The sequence below is a fragment of the Pimephales promelas genome, chromosome 3, assembly GCF_988280905.1.
Source record: "Pimephales promelas chromosome 3, fPimPro1.hap1.1, whole genome shotgun sequence".
Classification (NCBI taxonomy): Eukaryota; Metazoa; Chordata; class Actinopteri; order Cypriniformes; family Leuciscidae; genus Pimephales; species Pimephales promelas.
In genome coordinates, this window is record NC_142771.1 from 37,928,842 (window position 1) to 37,951,733 (window position 22,892).

The following is a 22,892-nucleotide window of genomic DNA, read 5'->3' on the forward strand; positions in this document are numbered from 1 at the left end:
CGTTTCATTTTGACATCAAAAGTTAAAAAAAGAAAAGATTTTCCTCATATTTTTAAGGACATGACTGGGCCATTTTTGACAGACTCGGAACCCCTATCCAATGGCTGACGCCGGTTTTTGAATATTAATAGAGACTGTTGACGTGGCCCTTCAGCCGACCATAGCGAAGCTTGGCTCATGAATATTAACACCCTAACCTTCCCAATACTAGGATTTCGGATACTTCATCATCTCGGGCGAAACCAACGGGATGTTGTTGGGAACTCGGATGAGGAGAGATATCCGCGCTTAGTACGGCAGTGGGAGGGATTGAACGTGACAAAACTAAATGGCAACACCGTGACATTTCCTTTAATTCGTAGGAAATGTTCTCCTGGCATGCTGGAAACATTTGACGCGGACGGAGCGCGTGTTTGTTCGCAGTAAGTAGCTCGCGCTGTCATTGTTGCGTTGAGCGGATCTCTCCATCGCGGATGCCGCTCGAAAAAACACACATTTATTCAGCGTACAAAATAGCTGGTTAAAGTGTGTTTTTAACGCACAATATGGACATCTAGGAAAGTCTGTGTGTTTTTAATGCAACTGTAAATGTAGTCCATGAACGCCTTGACAAGGCAGGTGTTGCAATCTCATGCATTTGTATCGCTTTGATAGATCTCCGCATCTTTGAGCCTCCGTTTACCGCGACACACTGATGCTCCGAGCCGACAGAATGGACGAGTTTGTCACGGAAGAGGACGAGCCCTGGTACGACCAGAGAGACCTGGAGCAAGGTGAGAATTAAACGCCACAAACCGCATCAGTTTGACAACAAAGACGGGTGTGTGACGTGCGTGCGTGTGTGTGAGAGAGAGAGCTAGAGAATGACAAACCACGGACAAAGAAAGTGCTTATTGTGTGTAGACACAATGGTTTCCTCTGTATTTATAGAGTCTCGATCGTGTCATATTTGTAAATGCATTCGAGGTTGAAGGTTAGAGAGCATCTGTGATGACTGTAAATGCATGACGTCTTCCTCTGGACCTGTGTCAGTCCAGATGCCCAGCATTAGCTCAGTCTGGTCTAATCTCCCCATCACTAACCGAGTCTAAGCATTCATGTGTTATTTATTTCCATTGTAGACAGTAAGCAGAGATGCATCATATACATCAGCTGATATTTGCTTTTCTTAAACCTTCACAATCTACCAACAGCTTTGGATAGTGGATGGTGCATCGCATTCATAAATCGCTTGTTGTAAGCTGCCTTCGATAAAAGTATAAATGTGATTTAATGGTCTGTTTTCATCAGCTAGTAGTTACAAGTTAAAAAAAATAATCTGAAGTCAACAGGAACAACTGGAAAAGTAATGGGATCTCGACGTGGTCAATTGGGAGCCATTTGGTTTCTGGACTGAACAATGCAACAGCTGTTTCGCATGTCAGATTGGATTATTTTCCAATCTTGAGTTTTCCGACGTTTCCCCCCCGGTCCAGTTATTTCAATATCATCACGCTGTGTTTGAACGAGAGGAGACCTGGATGGACGGCACAAACACGGCTCTCTCTTGGTTTAGGATGATGTCATTGCCCTCGCTCTGCCCTCTGAAAACGCTGAGCTGTAGAACAGCCTGTGACCGATCTCGGTGTATTTCAGGACACTTTGTTTCGCTGTACTCTAGAAATTGATGATAGGCCGGTAACCGAATGCCTAAATTAGATCCGACACACTTATACAGTAAAACCAAAAATTATTTAGGCACCAGATATCATTTTTAATGTGTTTTTACTAGAGGGTGCGGGACACTAAAGTTCATTTATGTTAGTGAGAATAGCAAACTGAGACTTATTATACCCCAACATCCTTCATACAGTGACTACAAGTAACATTTATAAGATTTTGGGACCAAAAATTATTTAGACACTTTGTCCTGATCATGTTTTGCTGATGTGACATTTTTGTTACAACACAGACTGAACAAAATTAAGCACTGCTTGGTAATTTGTTGACCTATATTGGTATTATCTAATTGTGTCATTAAATTTAACAGCTGACAGATATTCACCTAAATTCATTTGTGAGACAGTCTAACAGAAGGACAGATAAAACCAGTGAAATATCAACTGAGTTCTTGTCATAATTAGGGATGCACCGATATGAAAATTTTGGCGGATACCGATAACCGATAATTCTTTTTATTTGACAGCCGATAGCTGATATATTGGCCGATAAATTGAAATCCAAATTTTTATACAATTTTGAGAGCCTGATTACAAAAACAAAAGTCTCACAATTAAACCCATGTCCCAAGCGCACGATTATAATGATGTTCTCATTATAGTGTTATGTAGCCGATATGACAGATTTGTGCTGCACATGTTGCAATGAACCGTATTTTCCTTTTTTTTTTAAGACATTTCAATCTTATTTAAAGGAATTCGTAAAAACGTAAACAGTGCTCAACAAGTGTCTCAGCTGAAGGGAATAATACATTATTTATCGGCTTTAATATATCGGCCACATTTTCTTACCAGGCCGATAACGATAACATTAAAAATGAACATATATCGGCCGATACCGATATGGTGGCCGATATATCATGCATCCCTAGTCATAATATATTACCATTTTCTAAACTGTAGAGGTTAAACTGTGAAAACATGAGAAATGTTGAAGGTGTCTGGATGCATTAGGTTTGACTGAATGGGAAGGAAGGCAAATGGAGAATTTGAATTAGAGGAATTGACCGTTCGCAAAGACCCGCCCCCCTTAGTTACTGTCGCTATGTCCGACAAGCTACGCTGCTCTCACACACACCATGTTCTCACACAGTGAAAAATATATCGCGGATTGACAACACGCTGACAGACCAGGTTAATTTTGATATTAAACATATTAAACAAAGTCTCGCCTTTCAAATTTGGTCTTTTTTTTTTAAAGAAATTTAAACAATAAATACCGTTTTGTGGCTATCAGCTAATGCCTGGTTCAGATTACACGATTTTAGCCCGATTTTGGCACGATCCATTTGACGTAGGGTGTCGTGGGGATTCGTAAATGACAACGAGCGTCGGGACGCAAGATTCTATCGTATCATCTCGTATAGTGTTTCATAGTGGGCGACAACCTATGTCGCGTCTGCGATGCTTCGTGACATCAGGACAAAAAAGACGATTTTTTTAACGGTCGTCCACGACTGTTCGGTCACATGTATGAGGTTGACCAATAGGAGCACAGAAGCTTTTCCGTACACAACTTTCAAAAATGGCGAAATGAAAGAGAGACGATGGTGCTAACGTTAAAACTAAAAATATATAAGAAATCAATATTTTACCTCAAGTTCTCTTTGGAGGATTGACAGCCCTTCGAGCAATCCAGGAACGTGTCCATTGTCGGGTTTTCTTTCTTTTTTTTTTACTTTTTTTCTGAACACAGGACAGCCAATACAACACTCACCGCTTCATCCATTGTTTGTTTACGTTTGTTTCTGGAAGTCACTCGCTACTATTTTCGCCTTCTCGATGACATCAAGCGCGTCGTTAAAGACGGCATGCGATGACTGGTCAGGAAGCAACGTGTAGTCTGACAAGTTTCTTGTCCACGACACGACAAGATTTTAGGAGTCAAAATCGTCAAGATCTCGATGACATCACACGGCACGCGATGACTGGTCAGGAAGCAACATGTAGTCTGACATGCGTCTTGTCCACGACAAGCTTTTAGGAGTCAAAATCGCGTAATCTGACACGGTGACTATCGTAAGAGACAACAAAAAAAAATTGTGTAATCTGATCCAGGCATAAAGCTGCTCGTGATCCGATCATCTCTTCCTTCTAGATCATTTATAGCATTAAATAAACATGAATGAACATAAGAAGGAGTGTTGTTTTAACCGCGGAAAGGCGTCAGTACTCTACGTTTATCGAGTTCATACCCTCCCATGTTAATCGTCTATCTCTCCTGACTGCTTTGTCGGACAAAATGGCGGATGGCGAAGTATTATTGGTAAGATCACCTGTCAATCAAGCTCCCTGCGAAGGATCAATAGGGATTTAAGGATGAACAATCCTTTGACTGAGGTGACTCGTTGGGAACGGTCAAGTCTCGTATCTTCTTACCGTTTTTCATTGGCTTACTTCCACCATTATCGCAATAAGCTTGACTCGCATGTTTAGACATGCTTCAGAAATGCACCGCCAGCGACAGGAAGACCTCTAATGATACCATGTTTAGAGGCATGTTTTTTCACAATCAAATTAGCTAAGTAATATCTCTACTCTGTGCTAATGGAGTGATGTCTTTCTCAGAGACTCCATATTGATCCGTTTCAGGATATCGAAGCAATCCATCAGCAGAGGAAACTGCGTTTTAGGAAGCGCCCGCTCAGATCTGAAAAGAGTGAAATATAACCCTCGCTCAGTGGCGTTGTGATAAATAACACAGTGGCACGTTGGTTTTGAAGTGTATTTTCTGTATAGATTGTGGTTTCAGGGCCACGATTTGATATCGCTTCACCCTAAAGAGTGATTTCCTCTTCTGAAGCGAAACCACTGGACTTCACCCTGGGCGAAAGAGTTCAGTATGCGACTGGAGCGGCATTAATGCTGGAGTGATGTGATTGCGACTCTCTCTCTTTTGAGCTGGGCAGAACGAGGGTGAAAGACCACATCACTCAGCCAAGAGACACTTCAGACGCAAGCTCACAGTACACAGAGATTATCCGCTTGAATGGCAGAGCAAATATATTCTCAATCATGCATGATGTGTTTTAGTCTTTTATTTACCTACATTTGGTTGCATAACTCATAATTATGTCTAATGAGCTGGATGGACACTGAGGGGCTGTTTACACGACACCGCTTTCAACCAAAAACGTAAACTTTGTATGCGTTTTGGCCGTTTGTTTTACACGACATCTGTTTTGGGGGCCTGAAAATGTGAACTTTGTGCAAGTGTACGTTTTTGAAAACTGTCTTTATGTAAATGACAAAAAACGCGAATCTCATAAAACGGTGACGTCACACACATGCGTATTATGCGTTCAGTCTATAGTGTTTCATCGCCATCTAGTGGTCTGGCAGCAGAATAAAGCGTTTTTAGTCGTTTACGTGGATGTGTGTTAATGGGGATCGGTTTGACAATGGTGTCTGTGAAAAACTCAAAGGAAAAACGTCTCCCATTTTATGCATATATATCTTTGTTGTGTAAACGTAGCCTAAAACAGGGATATTTGAAAAGGCAAACATGGTTGTTGCTCATTCTTAAGGGATTTGAACAAACCTCTAGTCATAACTAAACTTTGGTTTACTAAACTCATAACTCATCCTACATATTTGCGCTGCAAATGTAATGGTTCTATATTTTTTGAGATTGTGAAGTTGTAGCATTGCAGAGCTTACAAATTGTAACTCTGTCGTCATCGTCAGCCAATGGAAAGTATTTCCAAACAAGACATTTTCTCATTTTTCATTTTCTTCACACACGAACGAGTTCCAATGCATATTTTTGCCCCCTTTTGATGGACCCTTTTGTATGGCAACACATCAGTGCATCCCTAATAATTATTATTACTTTTAAGAAGTAAATTCTTCTGAACAATGCCAATATATTCCTATCCTACCAGTAAAATTTCACATTTCGGCACCGTAGCAAAAGCTATAGTAATGGTTTTATTTTAATAGATTTTTGTACTATTTGAAAATAGAAACTATTAAATAATTAAAAAGATCCAATGAAAATCAAAGAGACGCATTACAGGAGCTAACAGATAAAGAGCACAGATTAATGCACAGATCTATTTTCAATAGGGCTGTCAATAGATTAATGTTTTTTAATCGTGATTAATCACACAAATAGGGTATGATTATTCACCATTGAAATTAAGCATGCATCATTTATCTCGTTTAACGCATTCATTTTGTCATCATTTGCTATAGAGAGCCCAAGTCCCTCCCCTCCGCTTTCGGCTCATGGGACCTTATTTCGGAAAAAAATATGTGTGATAGTCAATGGCGAGAGACGACTTCTCTTTTTATTCTGTGTGAACTGTGCCCTGAATAACACATATGATGTTTGTCAATTTAAAAGATAATTCTGAAAGTCTCATTTTTTCATAAAACAGAAGAGTAACATTTAGTTTTATGCGAAAATCGCTCCAAGAACTACGTCTCCCGGGAAGCGAAACAACGAGCGAGATCCGCTGCTTGTGTGTGTGCAGTCTGGTACAAAACTCTCAGGCATGATGGTGTAACGCTACGATTATAACGTAAGACTATGGAAAAAATGACAGACGTTAGCTTCAGTAAAGTTAGCTTCATTCATAAGAGAAAATGTGTGCCTTTGGGGTTTGTAGTCTTTGTAATTGCATATCTTCACACTCTTATACCTCAATGGTTTTACATCAAACTGCAACTTTCTTGACTTTAAAACGTATCTTTTAAACTGACAAACATAATGTCTAATTCAGGGCACAATTCAAACGCGATCAAAATATTTGTTGTCTCTCGCCATTGACTACCATACAATATTTTTTTTTAAATAAGGTCCCATGGTGGTCGACCGGAAGGGGAGGGACTTAGGCTCTCTATATACAGCAAAGAAAGCTATCAGATTGATGGATGATATTCCCAATGCAGATGATTTTCTGCATTTTTTTTCAAAATAAATTTAGATGTATTTCCAAAAAAGGACACTTGGAGAGACCTAAAGGACACCGCATAGGGTGTATAAGGAGTCCATATAGTTTTTGACTTTTGCCGATTGTAAAAAAAAACAAACAAAAAAAAAAAATCATAAAAGTTGTAAATTTGGGAAGATTATCAAGATGAACAAAACATGTAAGAATCATAAGCTTTTGTTTGTCACAGACAGGGTTTAAGCCGAGTCCCAGACAAAATACATGTCTGAGTTGTTTTAACTGGAAATATGTCAGTGGCATTTTGTCTCAAGATTTACACAAGGATAATGTTTTATACATTTTTTCTCTAGGTTACGATTATAAAAGCTACTTGAATGCCCTAATGAACTAAGGCCTAATCCTGGCTTATTCTAAGTCTATGACACCAGCCCCTTTATTTTCTGCAATAATCCTAAGGCCAATGGAAAAATCCAGTTGTGTTTTTGTCGAGGGAACCAGGATGATGTTAACGTCCGGTTTGGCCAACACAAATACATCATCTCTGCAGCCTAAACATATCCCAACATAAACGCCTCTTATTGGCTCAACGAATATTGCTGTGATTGGCTACAAAGCTCAACTCTGCAAAAACACGTTGTAAATAGAAACTTTTGATACTCGTACAAACCTTTTTGATCACGACCCCTGTAAACCTTAAAAAAATCACCTCAGACTACAAAATAATGTCCCTAAAAATGAACATGCAATGAAAAACACCTGCAATAGTTTCACATTATAATATAACAGTAAGAGAGAATAATCTGATATTTTTCTCTCTTACTGTTATATTTTTCAATGACATTATAACGTTTTTATGTAAATTAACATTTTTTTTTAAATTTCAGTATCGACTTACCAAAGTATCGCTTTTGACACATCCATAAACCAAACTTTTATTTTGGCTTTAAGTTTGTTTCTATTTGACGATAGTTTTATCAGAAACGAAGTTGAAATGCTGGTGAAGTTCATATAAATATGTAATGAGACGGATGTGATGACGTCACTTTGTAGGACAACTCGGAAGCTAGCGGCGCATGGGTTCCCTCCAACGAAAAAGCAATGCATTTTCCCCATAGACTTTTGGAAAATCACAAAAAAATAAGATCTGTGTTCAACAAAGAGTTGTGACCCTTACACGTTTTGTCTAGCAAGATAATCTTTACAAGTTAATCCAAAATGTATACATTTTGAAGCCTAAATAAAGATTTTAAAAAACACAATCAGACACAGTAAAGTTTAAAAAACCACAAGCAGGTTATAACTGTGTGTTCTATGTCATAGATCAAAACGTGAAAATATTTAGAGGCTTTGTTCACCACAGACCTTATTTCAGGCGATTTAGCAAAAACCCATTCAAAAATCCCATAGGCTTTAGAGCGAGGGAACCGTAATGCTAAAATGCTACCTCACTTCCGCGTTTTGGCCTACAGAGTGACGTCGTAACTTCGGCACTCTATTCATTCACACTGAGATGTGCACATTCCTTTTCATATTTCTTTTTTAATTTAACTTTCCATATTTTGCTAAATCCAATGTCATTCCATGTCATACAGTTAATTACATGTTTACGAGTGGATTATGACTTCAGCGTTTTGTTGGCAAGCACTGCTCACGATACAGTGAGTAGTAGATCTGGTCAAACCTCTGTTTTGTGCTGGTGGAGGATGTAAAGATTCAGCGTGAGCAGTCGTTGTAAAGGGCTTTACTCTTGATCTTGGTTTGCCGTCTTGTCGTGTGTTGATCTGAAACCACACGTGCAGAAAACCTCAGTGCACACGAGGCCTATATATGTCCTCGGGCGAGTGGGGCACGGCATGTTGGCTTGAAAAGGCTCTTCAGAGAAGCACATCCTCATTGAGAATGTTAATTAAGAAAAACCCTTAATTAGGATGTGGCTCCTCAGAGATCACCGCTGACCTTGTTTCATGTTCAAGGCTGTTACTAAACATGTCTGACTGTACAGAGTATCATATTCTGCTGTGGTTATGTAACAACCTTATCCAAGAAGTGCTGTGATACCAGTGTTAACATTTACAGTAATGTAGGAAGGATGCACAATTTTAACCAAATCAATAAAATGTTACATAATACATAATATCAGGAATTCTTTCTTTTGGTAGTGTGACAGACTCAAACTAGTGACTAGCGAGTCCATTTCTCCAACGCTGCATCGTACTGTGAGTTTAGCATTTGGGTTTTATACCATGGTCTGGGTGAATACTCGATTCTGATTGGCTGCAGGGTGTCCAGTAAAAAGAGATAGAGGACACTAAGTAAAGGAGTTCTGGTGAAACTGTCTGTTTACCGTTCGAAATTAATCAATAAATGGTTAAAAGAACTAAACAAACAGTCATCTCCTTTATCAGTTAAAGGGATAGTTCACTTTGAAATTAATTTTTGGTATGTTTTATCTTACCTCAAGGGCATCCAAGATGTAGGTGTCTTTGTTTCCGCAGTAGTTTCAATTTTGACATTTTTCAGTCAAACCGTTGTTGTCTGTCAGTCATACACTGGGGGCTAAGGGGGTCCACCAAAGAGCATGCACAGAGAAGTCCAAATTAAACATGATTTAATGACTCGTAAATGTAAGTACACATTGATGGCCTAAGACACGAAACGAGCGGTTTGTGTGAGAAAACGAACCGTATTTATATCGTTTTTACTTCTTGTAATCATAGCTATGACAAAATGTTCTGGTGGCACGGGCGCTTCGGTCTGCGCATGCGCCGGAAGTGATCGCTTGTGTGCGCCGACGTCACAGAGATTTCTGAAGTTTTACCTTTCACTAAACATATTTAGATATACGGGAAACGGCAATGGAAGACGATTTCGGTATATCTAAATACAGTATGTTTAGTAAACGGTAAAACTTCCGAAATCTCTGTGTAAATATTGAGTGACGTCACACGCAAGCGATCACTTCCGGCGTAACATTGAACTGATTCAGTTCGGTTCAGTTGGACATTGAACAACTGATTCAGATCACTGTGGTTACACGAGGTAAAAACGATATAAATACTGTTCGTTTTCTCACAAAAACCGCTCGTTTCGTGTCTTAGGCCATCAATGTGTACTTACATTTACGAGTCATTAAATCATGTTTAATTTGGACTTCTCTGTGCATGCTTTTTGGTGGACCCCCTTAGCCTCCAGTGTATGACTGATAGACAACAACGGTTTACTGAAAAATGTCAAAATTGAAAATACTGTGGAAACAAAGACGCCTAAATCGTGGATGCCCTTGAGGTAAGATAAAACATATCAAAAATTAATTTCAAAGTGAACTATCCCTTTAATCTCCCTGTTCATAATCAATTTCATGTCAGATTTCACTTTGAGGAATTCGAGATGTTTATAGAGAACATTTTAAGTGACAATAGTAAAACAGGATTTCATTTAGCCATTGGCGGTTTATATCGGTGCATCCCTATAATGTACTGCGAGAAAACCACTCGAATGAAATGTAAACGAATGGTTTTGATACCCACTTACAGTATATGTGTTTACCTGCGTTTCTCTCTCGACTCTCATGGGATGGGTTTCCACACACAGACACAGGAGGAAAGTGTGTAACAGTGAGCGGCCCCCAAACGCTCTTGTATGATTTATGCGTGTGGCGCTCTGTTTCCTCACTATGGCATGTTTGCCTCGTCGCTGACATTGTTTCATCTCATGATAAATGTCTGCATTCACGTTAGTGTAATGGAGGTCAATGATTCAGATCTTAATACTTCAGCGCCTCCCACGATGTCACTTCCTCCCCTGTGTGTGATGCTGTCTCCGTTAGCATGTTCCCGGTGTCTGCTGGGTATTGAAACGCCATCTGAGGAGACCGGGGGACTGTGTTTGTGTTTCTGAATGGGGGGTTTAGTGTCAAATCACACACTGCACTCTCTATGGAGATACGGCTGTGGAGGAAAAACAAGGAATGGGAGACTCCGGAGGGACATATATAGCCTATATATAATACAACCAAACATTAGCTCTTCCCATCCAAACTTGCGAATTTAACAAAATTGGAATGTTGCGTAAACATTTGGGAATAAAGTAGTGTTCAAGAGGACAAAATCGTCGCTTCCTGGAATATTGCTGCAAAACATCTGTATTAAAAATGGAGGTTGCTGTAATCATCGTTATTCCTCCATCATGAAGGACTTGCGTTCGGATGAACTGGTGTTTGAGAGTCGTGTGAGACGCTTCTGAGAGGGAATTCGATTTCAAAAAATCTCAAGCATTTCAGAATAGTGATCGACCGATATATCGGGCCGATATTTGCGTTTTTTACGTGTATCGGAATCGGCCGATACGCGACTGCTGCGTTCGCCGATAGTTTTTCCCGGCACAGAAAAATTTACTTTTTAAGTAAAAATGTACTTTTTAAGTTACTTTTAAAATGAAGTACAGTGTGCACTTTATTATGCTGGTTGCTACTGTGTGCAATAGTGTAATTATTAAAAACATATATTTATGCTTAAATATTTATTTTCAGCACTGAACTTTTTGTTCTACCTCATGTTTTTAATATTTGTTAAATTGTTTATCTACTTGTTCTTGTTCTACCTCACGTTTTTACTCTTTGTTAAATATTGTTTTTTAAAGTTAAATAAATGTTACTTTTGTTAAATCGAGACCTGTAACATTTGTTAACTTCATGTCATTTTTATGAAGTAAATTTAGCGAGCAAAATGTATCGGCTCCAAATATCGGCTCAAGAAAATCGGCAGCCCGTATCGGTCATCGGCTAAGGCTGATGGGGGGGAAAAAAATCGGTATCGTATCGGCACTAAAACATCCATATCGGTCGATCCCTATTTCAGAATGAACAAACCAACATTTGAGACGCTGCATTGTGATTGGTCCGCGGGTTAGTCCAGTTATCCAATCGCATCCTCTGAGGAAAAAGTCATGCGAGTTTTTGTTGCGCACTGAGGGATTTATTCAGAAAATGTGTTTCCATCATAATTTATGCGCAAAATGATCTACCTAAGTTAAGCGCGTTAGCTTTTTATGCGCATTTTTTGCATTGATACGCATCCTGCCATTTCCATCCAGCGTTTTATTTAATTTTATGCAACAACCCAAATTTTGTGTTAAAAAAATAGGTTAATGGAAACATAGTGTCAAGGTTTCACAAACATTTGATGTTAAAATATGTTTGATCCCATAGATATGTATATAAAGGCTAGATATCTCGTCCGCGCTGCTGGCCAATGGAGGTCGACGTCAGCACCTGGCGGCCATCTTGTCACAGGCAGCTCGCTCACTGGTAACATTGTTTTAACGGTGCATGTACTTTTTAAATCACCGTAACTTGCTCAATTTTCTACCGATCTTCAAACGGCCTTGTTTGTTATAAACGGCAGAGATGTGGTTATGATACTGCATACTTATGAATAATAAATGTATTAATAAATAATCATCCTTAATAACGTTTGTAAGAAACCAAACCGTTTGTAAATCCGCCAAGATTTCAACGAGATAAGAGTAATTCACAGAGCCCGCCAGAAAGCCTGTCTGTGACAAGATGGCCACCGGTGATGACGATAAATACTCAGCCGTGAGACATCTAGCCTTTATATAGATATCTATGTTTGATCCTAGTTAAACGTGCAACTATAAGGAAACCATTGAAGATTCTGGTCTTCTCCCACTCAAGTAGACATTTCTTATTCTCTATCCTATTCTTCTCTTTCTGCTGTTTGTCAAAATAGTGACAGAATGCCAAATATCTAAAATATCTATTATCCGACTGTACTGGCCTTCACGCGCCTCACAGTCATTGGATCCTGCCTCTCGTTCTCTTCATCTTTGATTTCTTCAGTCACATCTTGGCCGTCGTCCCTCTGGCTCATTTTCACCAGAGAACACGGAGGATTAAATAAAATCACCTCCTTTAGGCGGAATTAAACCGCAGGATTTTCTCTGCCCTCGTTTCGCTCCTTCCTCAGGTTTTAACACACCGACGCCTCTAATTCCAGCAACCACAGAGCAACACACTCTGCTTGTGTGAGGTACAGCTACTTGAACATAACAAGAGCGCAGCGTAAACCATCGGTACACACACACAACGGTTTTATTCAAGCAATGAGGTACTGTATGAGAGGCCATGCTGTGTATGTTCAAAGAACTAAATACTAAAAAATATAAATGTGCAATCTCACATTTAGAGACTTATTTAAAGTAGTCAATGTCAGAACCAGTCAATCATTTCAAGTGTGTCAGGCATTATATTATCAGCATAATTCTGTATTTTATCTGTTACAAATCCACTCAATTAATTGATTTTGCTTTAATTCAGTCCCATCAGACTGAATTTACTATTATCTTTATTTGACCTGTAATAAAATATGCATGATGGCTTGCTAAGATTTGCTAATAAGTCTGCCATGCTCACCAAGTCATTTATGTGATCAGAAATACAGTAAAAACAGTAATATTGTGAAATATTGTTTTCATTTTATAAAATACTGATGTATACTGTATATTAAGATGCAATTTATTCCTGTGATCAAAACTAAATTTGAGGACCAGTCTTCAGTGTCGCATGATCCTTCAGAAATCATTCGAATATGATGCTCTAGAACAGGGGTCTCAAACTCAAATTAACTGGGGGCCGCTGGAGATAGAGTCTGGGTCAGGCCGGGCCGGGCCGCATCATGTATTCCAAAAAAAAAAAAAATTGTATTTAAGTATTCCAAAAATGGAGCACAACTGATCCAATCTTCTCAATCTTTATTATTAATGTTTCTTCTGAACTGTTCCTCTGAATTTGAACATTCATTTCTGTACATGATTGGTTCTTCATGAGCTGTCCTTCTGACAGTTGAAGTTCATTTTACAAACTTTCTTTGTCTTTTTCTTATACACAACATCTTTGTGATAGTCATATTTGCTTTTTATTTTCTTTATACAACAGTATTATATTGAATGTTTTTTTTGTTTTTGTTTTTTTCCGTAAGGCACATTTCCTTTTATTATACTTAGTAAAACAATTATTGCTTTTGAAATACAAATAATTCTTTCTACACATGATAGTGTCTTCTACACATATAGTGTCTACACATGTATAGTGTCAAATTACTGACTTTGCACATATCAAAGCAAACCTTCTTATCAACCGGTTGGATCAAAGTTCAGTTCACAAATTTTAAAATGAACTAGTTCAGTTCATATTTCATACTTCAAAAAATTAACTAGTTCATAGTTCTTTTTTTCCATATGTTGCTGCGGGCTTCTTTTTTATTATTAGGCTATTATTATTGCCACAGCCCATATACAACCACAGATAACAATTATTTTGTCGACGGGCATAGTTTGCACATACGTACGATTTTCCCATCCTCACCGACCTCATAAAACCCTTTTAAATGATCTTACGACGCCTCCTCGCTCCTCGGTTCACAGACACTAGAATGAACGAGTTCACTGTAACGTTCATCAGGCAGTAATACAGTAGGCTACGTTCAGTTCACATTCGTCCAAAATATGAACAAGTTCATGAACTGTCGTTCATTGAACGCGTTCAGACACAACACATATTACAAGCTCAAAATTATTATTCTCACATTGTTTTAGAGCAGGGATATCCAACACGTCGCTCGTGAGCTAACAGTAGCTGTGGCCTGATTCGGTGGTAGAAGCTTGCCTTGGGGCTGTTCACATATCGCGCTCACATATTTTGCACGCTCAAGTTTGTTTCAAATGTATGCGCGCATCAAGCGCGCTCATAATTGAAGCGACGCGCTCATTTTTTCCAGGCGCAGTATATGTTTGTACTTCGTGGTTGTCTATGACAACTATTGCAACAGACCCACCGTAAGCTGTCACGAGGCTATCTGGTAGCCCATAAGGGAAAAAAAAACACGGAAAACGCAACGGCGGGCCGCACTCACATTAAACTTTAATGTCAAGTGGGGGGCCACAAAATATCACTTGCGGCCCGCGGGCCGCGAGTTTGAGACCTCTGGTGTTACCCCTTACGTTTTTTTTTTTTGGGGGCGAAAAATTAAGTTTCCCAAATTTTCTCGAAACTCTGGATTATGACAGAGGGCCATGAGACTTAGACCTGAGTGCAAAAATGGAGGCTCTAGACCCTTCCAGAGCTGAGATATCGAAACTCAAAATTTCGACCAGAAAAAAACCCGACAGTGTTACCCCTTACGGTTTTTTTTTTTGGGCGAAAAATTAAGTTTCCCCAATTTTCTCAAAACTCTGGATTATGATAGGGGGCCATGAGACTTAGACCTGAGTGAAAAAATGGAGGCTCTAGACCCTTCCAGAGCTGAGATATCGAAACTCAAAATTTCGACCAAAAAAACAACAACAGTGTTACCCCTTACGTTTTTTTTTTTTTTTTGGGCGAAAAATTAAGTTTCCCCAATTTTCTCGAAACTCTGGATTATGATAGAGGGCCATGAGACTTAGACCTGAGTGCAAAAATGGAGGCTCTAAACCCTTCTAGAGCTGAGATATCAAAACTCAAAATTTCGACCAGAAAAAAAAACGACAGTGTTACCCCTTACGTTTTTTTTTTTGGGCGAAAAATTAAGTTTCCCCAATTTTCACGAAACTCTGGATTATGATAGAGGGCCATGAGACTTAGACCTGAGTGCAAAAATGGAGGCTCTAGACCCTTCCAGAGCTGAGATATCGAAACTCAAAATTTCGACCAGAAAAAAAACCGACAGTGTTACCCCTTACGTTTTTTTTTTTTTTGGGCGAAAAATTAAGTTTCCCCAATTTTCTCAAAACTCTGGATTATGATAGAGGGCCATGAGACTTAGACCTGAGTGCAAAAATGGAGGCTCTAAACCCTTCTAGAGCTGAGATATCAAAACTCAAAATTTCAACCAGAAAAAAAAACGACAGTGTTACCCCTTACGTTTTTTTTTTTGGGCGAAAAATTAAGTTTCCCCAATTTTCACGAAACTCTGGATTATGATAGAGGGCCATGAGACTTAGACCTGAGTGCAAAAATGGAGGCTCTAGACCCTTCCAGAGCTGAGATATCGAAACTCAAAATTTCGACCAGAAAAAAAAACGACAGTGTTACCCCTTACGATTTTTTTTTGGGCGAAAAATTAAGTTTCCCCAATTTTCTCGAAACTCTGGATTATGATAGAGGGCCATGAGACTTAGACCTGAGTGCAAAAATGGAGGCTCTAGACCCTTCCAGAGCTGAGATATCGAAAACTCAAAATTTCTACCTGAAAAAAAAACGACAGTGTTACCCCTTATGTTTTTTTTTTGGGGCGAAAAATTAAGTATCCCCAATCTTCTTGAAACTCTGGATTATAACAGAGGGCCATGAGACTTAGACCTGAGTGCAAAAATGGAGGCTCTAGACCCTTCCAGAGCTGAGATATCGAAACTCAAAATTTCGACCAGAAAAAAAAACGACAGTGTTACCCCTTACGTTTTTTTTTTTGGCAAAAAAAAAAGTTTCCCCAATTTTCTCGAAACTCTGGATTATGATAGGGGGCCATGAGACTTAGACCTGAGTGCAAAAATGGAGGCTCTAGACCGTTCCAGAGCTGAGATATCGAAACTCAAAATTTCGACCAGAAGAAAAAACGACAGTGTTACCCCTTACGTTTTTTTTTTTTGGGCGAAAAATTAAGTTTCCCCAATTTTCACGAAACTCTGGATTATGATAGAGGGCCATGAGACTTAGACCTGAGTGCAAAAATGGAGGCTCTAGACCCTTCCAGAGCTGAGATATCGAAACTCAAAATTTCGACCAGAAAAAAAAACGACAGTGTTACCCCTTACGTTTTTTTTTTTTTTGGGGGAAAAATTAAGTTTCCCCAATTTTCTCGAAACTCTGGATTATGATAGAGGGCCATGAGACATAGACCTGAGTGCAAAAATGGAGGCTCTAGACCCTTCCAGAGCTGAGATATCGAAACTCAAAATTTCGACCAGAAAAAAAACGACAGTGTTACCCCTTACGTTTTTTTTTTTGGGCGAAAAATTAAGTTTCCCCAATTTTCTCGAAACTCTGGATTATTATAGAGGGCCATGAGACTTAGACCTGAGTGCAAAAATGGAGGCTCTAGACCCTTCCAGAGCTGAGATAGCGAAACTCAAAATTTCGACCAGAAAAAAACCCAAAAGTGTTACCCCTTACGTTTTTTTTTTTGGGCGAAAAATTAAGTTTTCACAATTTTCTCAAAACTCTGGATTATGATAGGGGGCCATGAGACTTAGACCTGAGTGCAAAAATGGAGGCTCTAGACCCTTCCAGAGCTGAGATATCGAAACTCAAAATTTCGACCAGAAAAAAAAACGACAGTGTTACCCCTTACGTTTTTTATTTTTTGGGCGAAAAATTAAGTTTCCCCAATTTTCTCGAAACTCTGGATTATGATAGAGGGCCATGAGACTTAGACCTGAGTGCAAAAATGGAGGCTCTAAACCCTTCTAGAGCTGAGATATCGAAACTCAAAATTTCGACCAGAAAAAAAAACGACAGTGTTACCCCTTACGTTTTTTTTTTTTTGGGCGAAAAATTAAGTTTCCCCAATTTTCTCGAAACTCTGGATTATGATAGAGGGCCATGAGACTTAGACCTGAGTGTAAAAATGGAGGCTCTAAACCCTTCTAGAGCTGAGATATCGAAACTCAAAATTTCGACCAGAAAAAAAAACGACAGTGTTACCCCTTACGTTTTTTTTTGGGGCGAAAAATTAAGTTTCCCCAATTTTCTCGAAACTCTACATTATGATAGAGGGCCATGAGACTTAGACCTGAGTGCAAAAATGGAGGCTCTAGACCCTTCCAGAGCTGAGATATCGAAACTCAAAATTTCGACCAGAAAAAAAAACGACAGTGTTACCCCTTACGTTTTTTTTTTTTGGGCGAAAAATTAAGTATCCCCAATCTTCTTGAAACTCTGGATTATGACAGAGGGCCATGAGACTTAGACCTGAGTGCAAAAATGGAGGCTCTAGACCCTTCCAAAGCTGAGATATCGAAACTCAAAATTTCGACCAGAAAAAAAAAAACGACAGTGTGTACGTGTTTTTTTTTTGGGCGAAAAATTAAGCTTCCCCAATTTTCTCGAAACTCTGGATTATGATAGGGGGCCATGAGACTTAGACCTGAGTGCAAAAATGGAGGCTCTAAACCCTTCTAGAGCTGAGATATAAAAACTCAAAATTTCGACCAGAAAAAAAAACGACAGTGTTACCCCTTACGTTTTTTTTTTGGGCGAAAAATTAAGTTTCCCCAATTTTCACGAAACTCTGGATTATGATAGAGGGCCATGAGACTTAGACCTGAGTGCAACAATGGAGGCTCTAGACCCTTCCAGAGCTGAGATATCGAAACTCAAAATTTCGACCAGAAAAAAAACGACAGTGTTACCCCTTACGTTTTTTTTTTTTGGGTGAAAAATTAAGTATCCCCAATCTTCTTGAAACTCTGGATTATGACAGAGGGCCATGAGACTTAGACCTGAGTGCAAAAATGGAGGCTCTAGACCCTTCCAGAGCTGAGATATCGAAACTCAAAATTTCTACCTGAAAAAAAAACGACAGTGTTACCCCTTATGTTTTTTTTTTGGGGGCGAAAAATTAAGTATCCCCAATCTTCTTGAAACTCTGGATTATGATAGAGGGCCATGAGACTTAGACCTGAGTGCAAAAATGGAGGCTCTAGACCCTTCCAGAGCTGAGATATCAAAACTCAAAATTTCGACCAGAAAAAAAAACGACAGTGTTACCCCTTACGTTTTTTTTTTTTTTGGGTGAAAAATTAAGTATCCCCAATCTTCTTGAAACTCTGGATTATGACAGAGGGCCATGAGACTTAGACCTGAGTGCAAAAATGGAGGCTCTAGACCCTTCCAAAGCTGAGATATCGAAACTCAAAATTTCGACCAGAAAAAAAAAACGACAGTGTTACCCCTTACGTTTTTTTTTTTGGGCGAAAAATTAAGTTTCCCCAATTTTCTCGAAACTCTGGATTATGATAGGGGGCCATGAGACTTAGACCTGAGTGCAAAAATGGAGGCTCTAGACCCTTCCAGAGCTGAGATATCGAAACTCAAAATTTCGACCAGAAAAAAAAACGACAGTGTTACCCATTACGTTTTTTTTTTTTTTTGGGCGAAAAATTAAGTTTCCCCAATTTTCTCGAAACTCTGGATTATGATAGAGGGCCATGAGACTTAGACCTGAGTGCAAAAATGGAGGCTCTAAACCCTTCTAGAGCTGAGATATCAAAACTCAAAATTTCGACCAGAAAAAAAAACGACAGTGTTACCCCTTACGTTTTTTTTTTTGGGCGAAAAATTAAGTTTCCCCAATTTTCACGAAACTCTGGATTATGATAGAGGGCCATGAGACTTAGACCTGAGTGCAAAAATGGAGGCTCTAGACCCTTCCAGAGCTGAGATATCGAAACTCAAAATTTCGACCAGAAAAAAAAACGACAGTGTTACCCCTTACGTTTTTTTTTTTTGGGCGAAAAATTAAGTTTCCCCAATTTTCTCAAAACTCTGGATTATGATAGGGGGCCATGAGACTTAGACCTGAGTGCAAAAATGGAGGCTCTAGACCCTTCCAGAGCTGAGATATCGAAACTCAAAATTTCGACCAGAAAAAAAAACGACAGTGTTACCCCTTACGTTTTTTTTTTTGGGGCGAAAAATTAAGTTTCCCCAATTTTCACGAAACTCTGGATTATGATAGAGGGCCATGAGACTTAGACCTGAGTGCAAAAATGGAGGCTCTAGACCCTTCCAGAGCTGAGATATCGAAACTCAAAATTTCGACCAGAAAAAAAACCGACAGTGTTACCCCTTACGTTTTTTTTTTTTGGGCGAAAAATTAAGTTTCCCCAATTTTCTCAAAACTCTGGATTATGATAGGGGGCCATGAGACTTAGACCTGAGTGCAAAAATGGAGGCTCTAGACCCTTCCAGAGCTGAGATATCGAAACTCAAAATTTCGACCAGAAAAAAAACCGACAGTGTTACCCCTTACGTTTTTTTTTTTTGGGCGAAAAATTAAGTTTCCCCAATTTTCTCAAAACTCTGGATTATGATAGGGGGCCATGAGACTTAGACCTGAGTGCAAAAATGGAGGCTCTAGACCCTTCCAGAGCTGAGATATCGAAACTCAAAATTTCGACCAGAAAAAAAAACGACAGTGTTACCCCTTACGTTTTTTTTTTGGCAAAAAAAAAAGTTTCCCCAATTTTCTCGAAACTCTGGATTATGATAGGGGGCCATGAGACTTAGACCTGAGTGCAAAAATGGAGGCTCTAGACCGTTCCAGAGCTGAGATATCGAAACTCAAAATTTCGACCAGAAGAAAAAACGACAGTGTTACCCCTTACGTTTTTTTTTTTGGGCGAAAAATTAAGTTTCCCCAATTTTCACGAAACTCTGGATTATGATAGAGGGCCATGAGACTTAGACCTGAGTGCAAAAATGGAGGCTCTAGACCCTTCCAGAGCTGAGATATCGAAACTCAAAATTTCGACCAGAAAAAAAAACGACAGTGTTACCCCTTACGTTTTTTTTTTTTTGGGGGGAAAAATTAAGTTTCCCCAATTTTCTCGAAACTCTGGATTATGATAGAGGGCCATGAGACATAGACCTGAGTGCAAAAATGGAGGCTCTAGACCCTTCCAGAGCTGAGATATCGAAACTCAAAATTTCGACCAGAAAAAAAACGACAGTGTTACCCCTTACGTTTTTTTTTTTGGGCGAAAAATTAAGTTTCCCCAATTTTCTCGAAACTCTGGATTATTATAGAGGGCCATGAGACTTAGACCTGAGTGCAAAAATGGAGGCTCTAGACCCTTCCAGAGCTGAGATAGCGAAACTCAAAATTTCGACCAGAAAAAAACCCAAAAGTGTTACCCCTTACGTTTTTTTTTTTGGGCGAAAAATTAAGTTTTCACAATTTTCTCAAAACTCTGGATTATGATAGGGGGCCATGAGACTTAGACCTGAGTGCAAAAATGGAGTCTCTAGACCCTTCCAGAGCTGAGATATCGAAACTCAAAATTTCGACCAGAAAAAAAAACGACAGTGTTACCCCTTACGTTTTTTATTTTTTGGGCGAAAAATTAAGTTTCCCCAATTTTCTCGAAACTCTGGATTATGATAGAGGGCCATGAGACTTAGACCTGAGTGCAAAAATGGAGGCTCTAAACCCTTCTAGAGCTGAGATATCGAAACTCAAAATTTCGACCAGAAAAAAAAACGACAGTGTTACCCCTTACGTTTTTTTTTTTTGGGCGAAAAATTAAGTTTCCCCAATTTTCTCGAAACTCTGGATTATGATAGAGGGCCATGAGACTTAGACCTGAGTGTAAAAATGGAGGCTCTAAACCCTTCTAGAGCTGAGATATCGAAACTCAAAATTTCGACCAGAAAAAAAAACGACAGTGTTACCCCTTACGTTTTTTTTTGGGGCGAAAAATTAAGTTTCCCCAATTTTCTCGAAACTCTACATTATGATAGAGGGCCATGAGACTTAGACCTGAGTGCAAAAATGGAGGCTCTAGACCCTTCCAGAGCTGAGATATCGAAACTCAAAATTTCGACCAGAAAAAAAAACGACAGTGTTACCCCTTACGTTTTTTTTTTTTGGGCGAAAAATTAAGTATCCCCAATCTTCTTGAAACTCTGGATTATGACAGAGGGCCATGAGACTTAGACCTGAGTGCAAAAATGGAGGCTCTAGACCCTTCCAAAGCTGAGATATCGAAACTCAAAATTTCGACCAGAAAAAAAAAAACGACAGTGTGTTACCCCTTACGTGTTTTTTTTTTGGGCGAAAAATTAAGCTTCCCCAATTTTCTCGAAACTCTGGATTATGATAGGGGGCCATGAGACTTAGACCTGAGTGCAAAAATGGAGGCTCTAAACCCTTCTAGAGCTGAGATATAAAAACTCAAAATTTCGACCAGAAAAAAAAACGACAGTGTTACCCCTTACGTTTTTTTTTTGGGGCGAAAAATTAAGTTTCCCCAATTTTCACGAAACTCTGGATTATGATAGAGGGCCATGAGACTTAGACCTGAGTGCAACAATGGAGGCTCTAGACCCTTCCAGAGCTGAGATATCGAAACTCAAAATTTCGACCAGAAAAAAAACGACAATGTTACCCCTTACGTTTTTTTTTTTTGGGTGAAAAATTAAGTATCCCCAATCTTCTTGAAACTCTGGATTATGACAGAGGGCCATGAGACTTAGACCTGAGTGCAAAAATGGAGGCTCTAGACCCTTCCAGAGCTGAGATATCGAAACTCAAAATTTCTACCTGAAAAAAAAACGACAGTGTTACCCCTTATGTTTTTTTTTTGGGGGCGAAAAATTAAGTATCCCCAATCTTCTTGAAACTCTGGATTATGATAGAGGGCCATGAGACTTAGACCTGAGTGCAAAAATGGAGGCTCTAGACCCTTCCAGAGCTGAGATATCAAAACTCAAAATTTCGACCAGAAAAAAAAACGACAGTGTTACCCCTTACGTTTTTTTTTTTTTGGGTGAAAAATTAAGTATCCCCAATCTTCTTGAAACTCTGGATTATGACAGAGGGCCATGAGACTTAGACCTGAGTGCAAAAATGGAGGCTCTAGACCCTTCCAAAGCTGAGATATCGAAACTCAAAATTTCGACCAGAAAAAAAAAACGACAGTGTTACCCCTTACGTTTTTTTTTTTGGGCGAAAAATTAAGTTTCCCCAATTTTCTCGAAACTCTGGATTATGATAGGGGGCCATGAGACTTAGACCTGAGTGCAAAAATGGAGGCTCTAGACCCTTCCAGAGCTGAGATATCGAAACTCAAAATTTCGACCAGAAAAAAAAACGACAGTGTTACCCATTACGTTTTTTTTTTTTTTTGGGCGAAAAATTAAGTTTCCCCAATTTTCTCGAAACTCTGGATTATGATAGAGGGCCATGAGACTTAGACCTGAGTGCAAAAATGGAGGCTCTAAACCCTTCTAGAGCTGAGATATCAAAACTCAAAATTTCGACCAGAAAAAAAAACGACAGTGTTACCCCTTACGTTTTTTTTTTTGGGCGAAAAATTAAGTTTCCCCAATTTTCACGAAACTCTGGATTATGATAGAGGGCCATGAGACTTAGACCTGAGTGCAAAAATGGAGGCTCTAGACCCTTCCAGAGCTGAGATATCGAAACTCAAAATTTCGACCAGAAAAAAAAACGACAGTGTTACCCCTTACGTTTTTTTTTTTTGGGCGAAAAATTAA

The 22,892-nt window shown here is 39.2% G+C and overlaps 1 protein-coding gene across 1 annotated transcript in view; it reads left to right on the forward strand.

Moving 5' to 3' along the window:
• Nucleotides 1-218: 218 nt before the first annotated feature.
• cdr2l (cerebellar degeneration related protein 2 like) overlaps nt 219-22,892 on the forward strand; it is an 85,284-nt gene continuing 62,610 nt past the window's right edge. The window contains exons 1-2 of the mRNA XM_089128861.1: nt 219-422; nt 655-773. Of these exons, the coding sequence (XP_088984987.1) occupies nt 695-773 (79 nt within the window). The 5' untranslated portion in view covers nt 219-422; nt 655-694. The remainder of the gene's footprint in view (nt 423-654; nt 774-22,892) is intronic.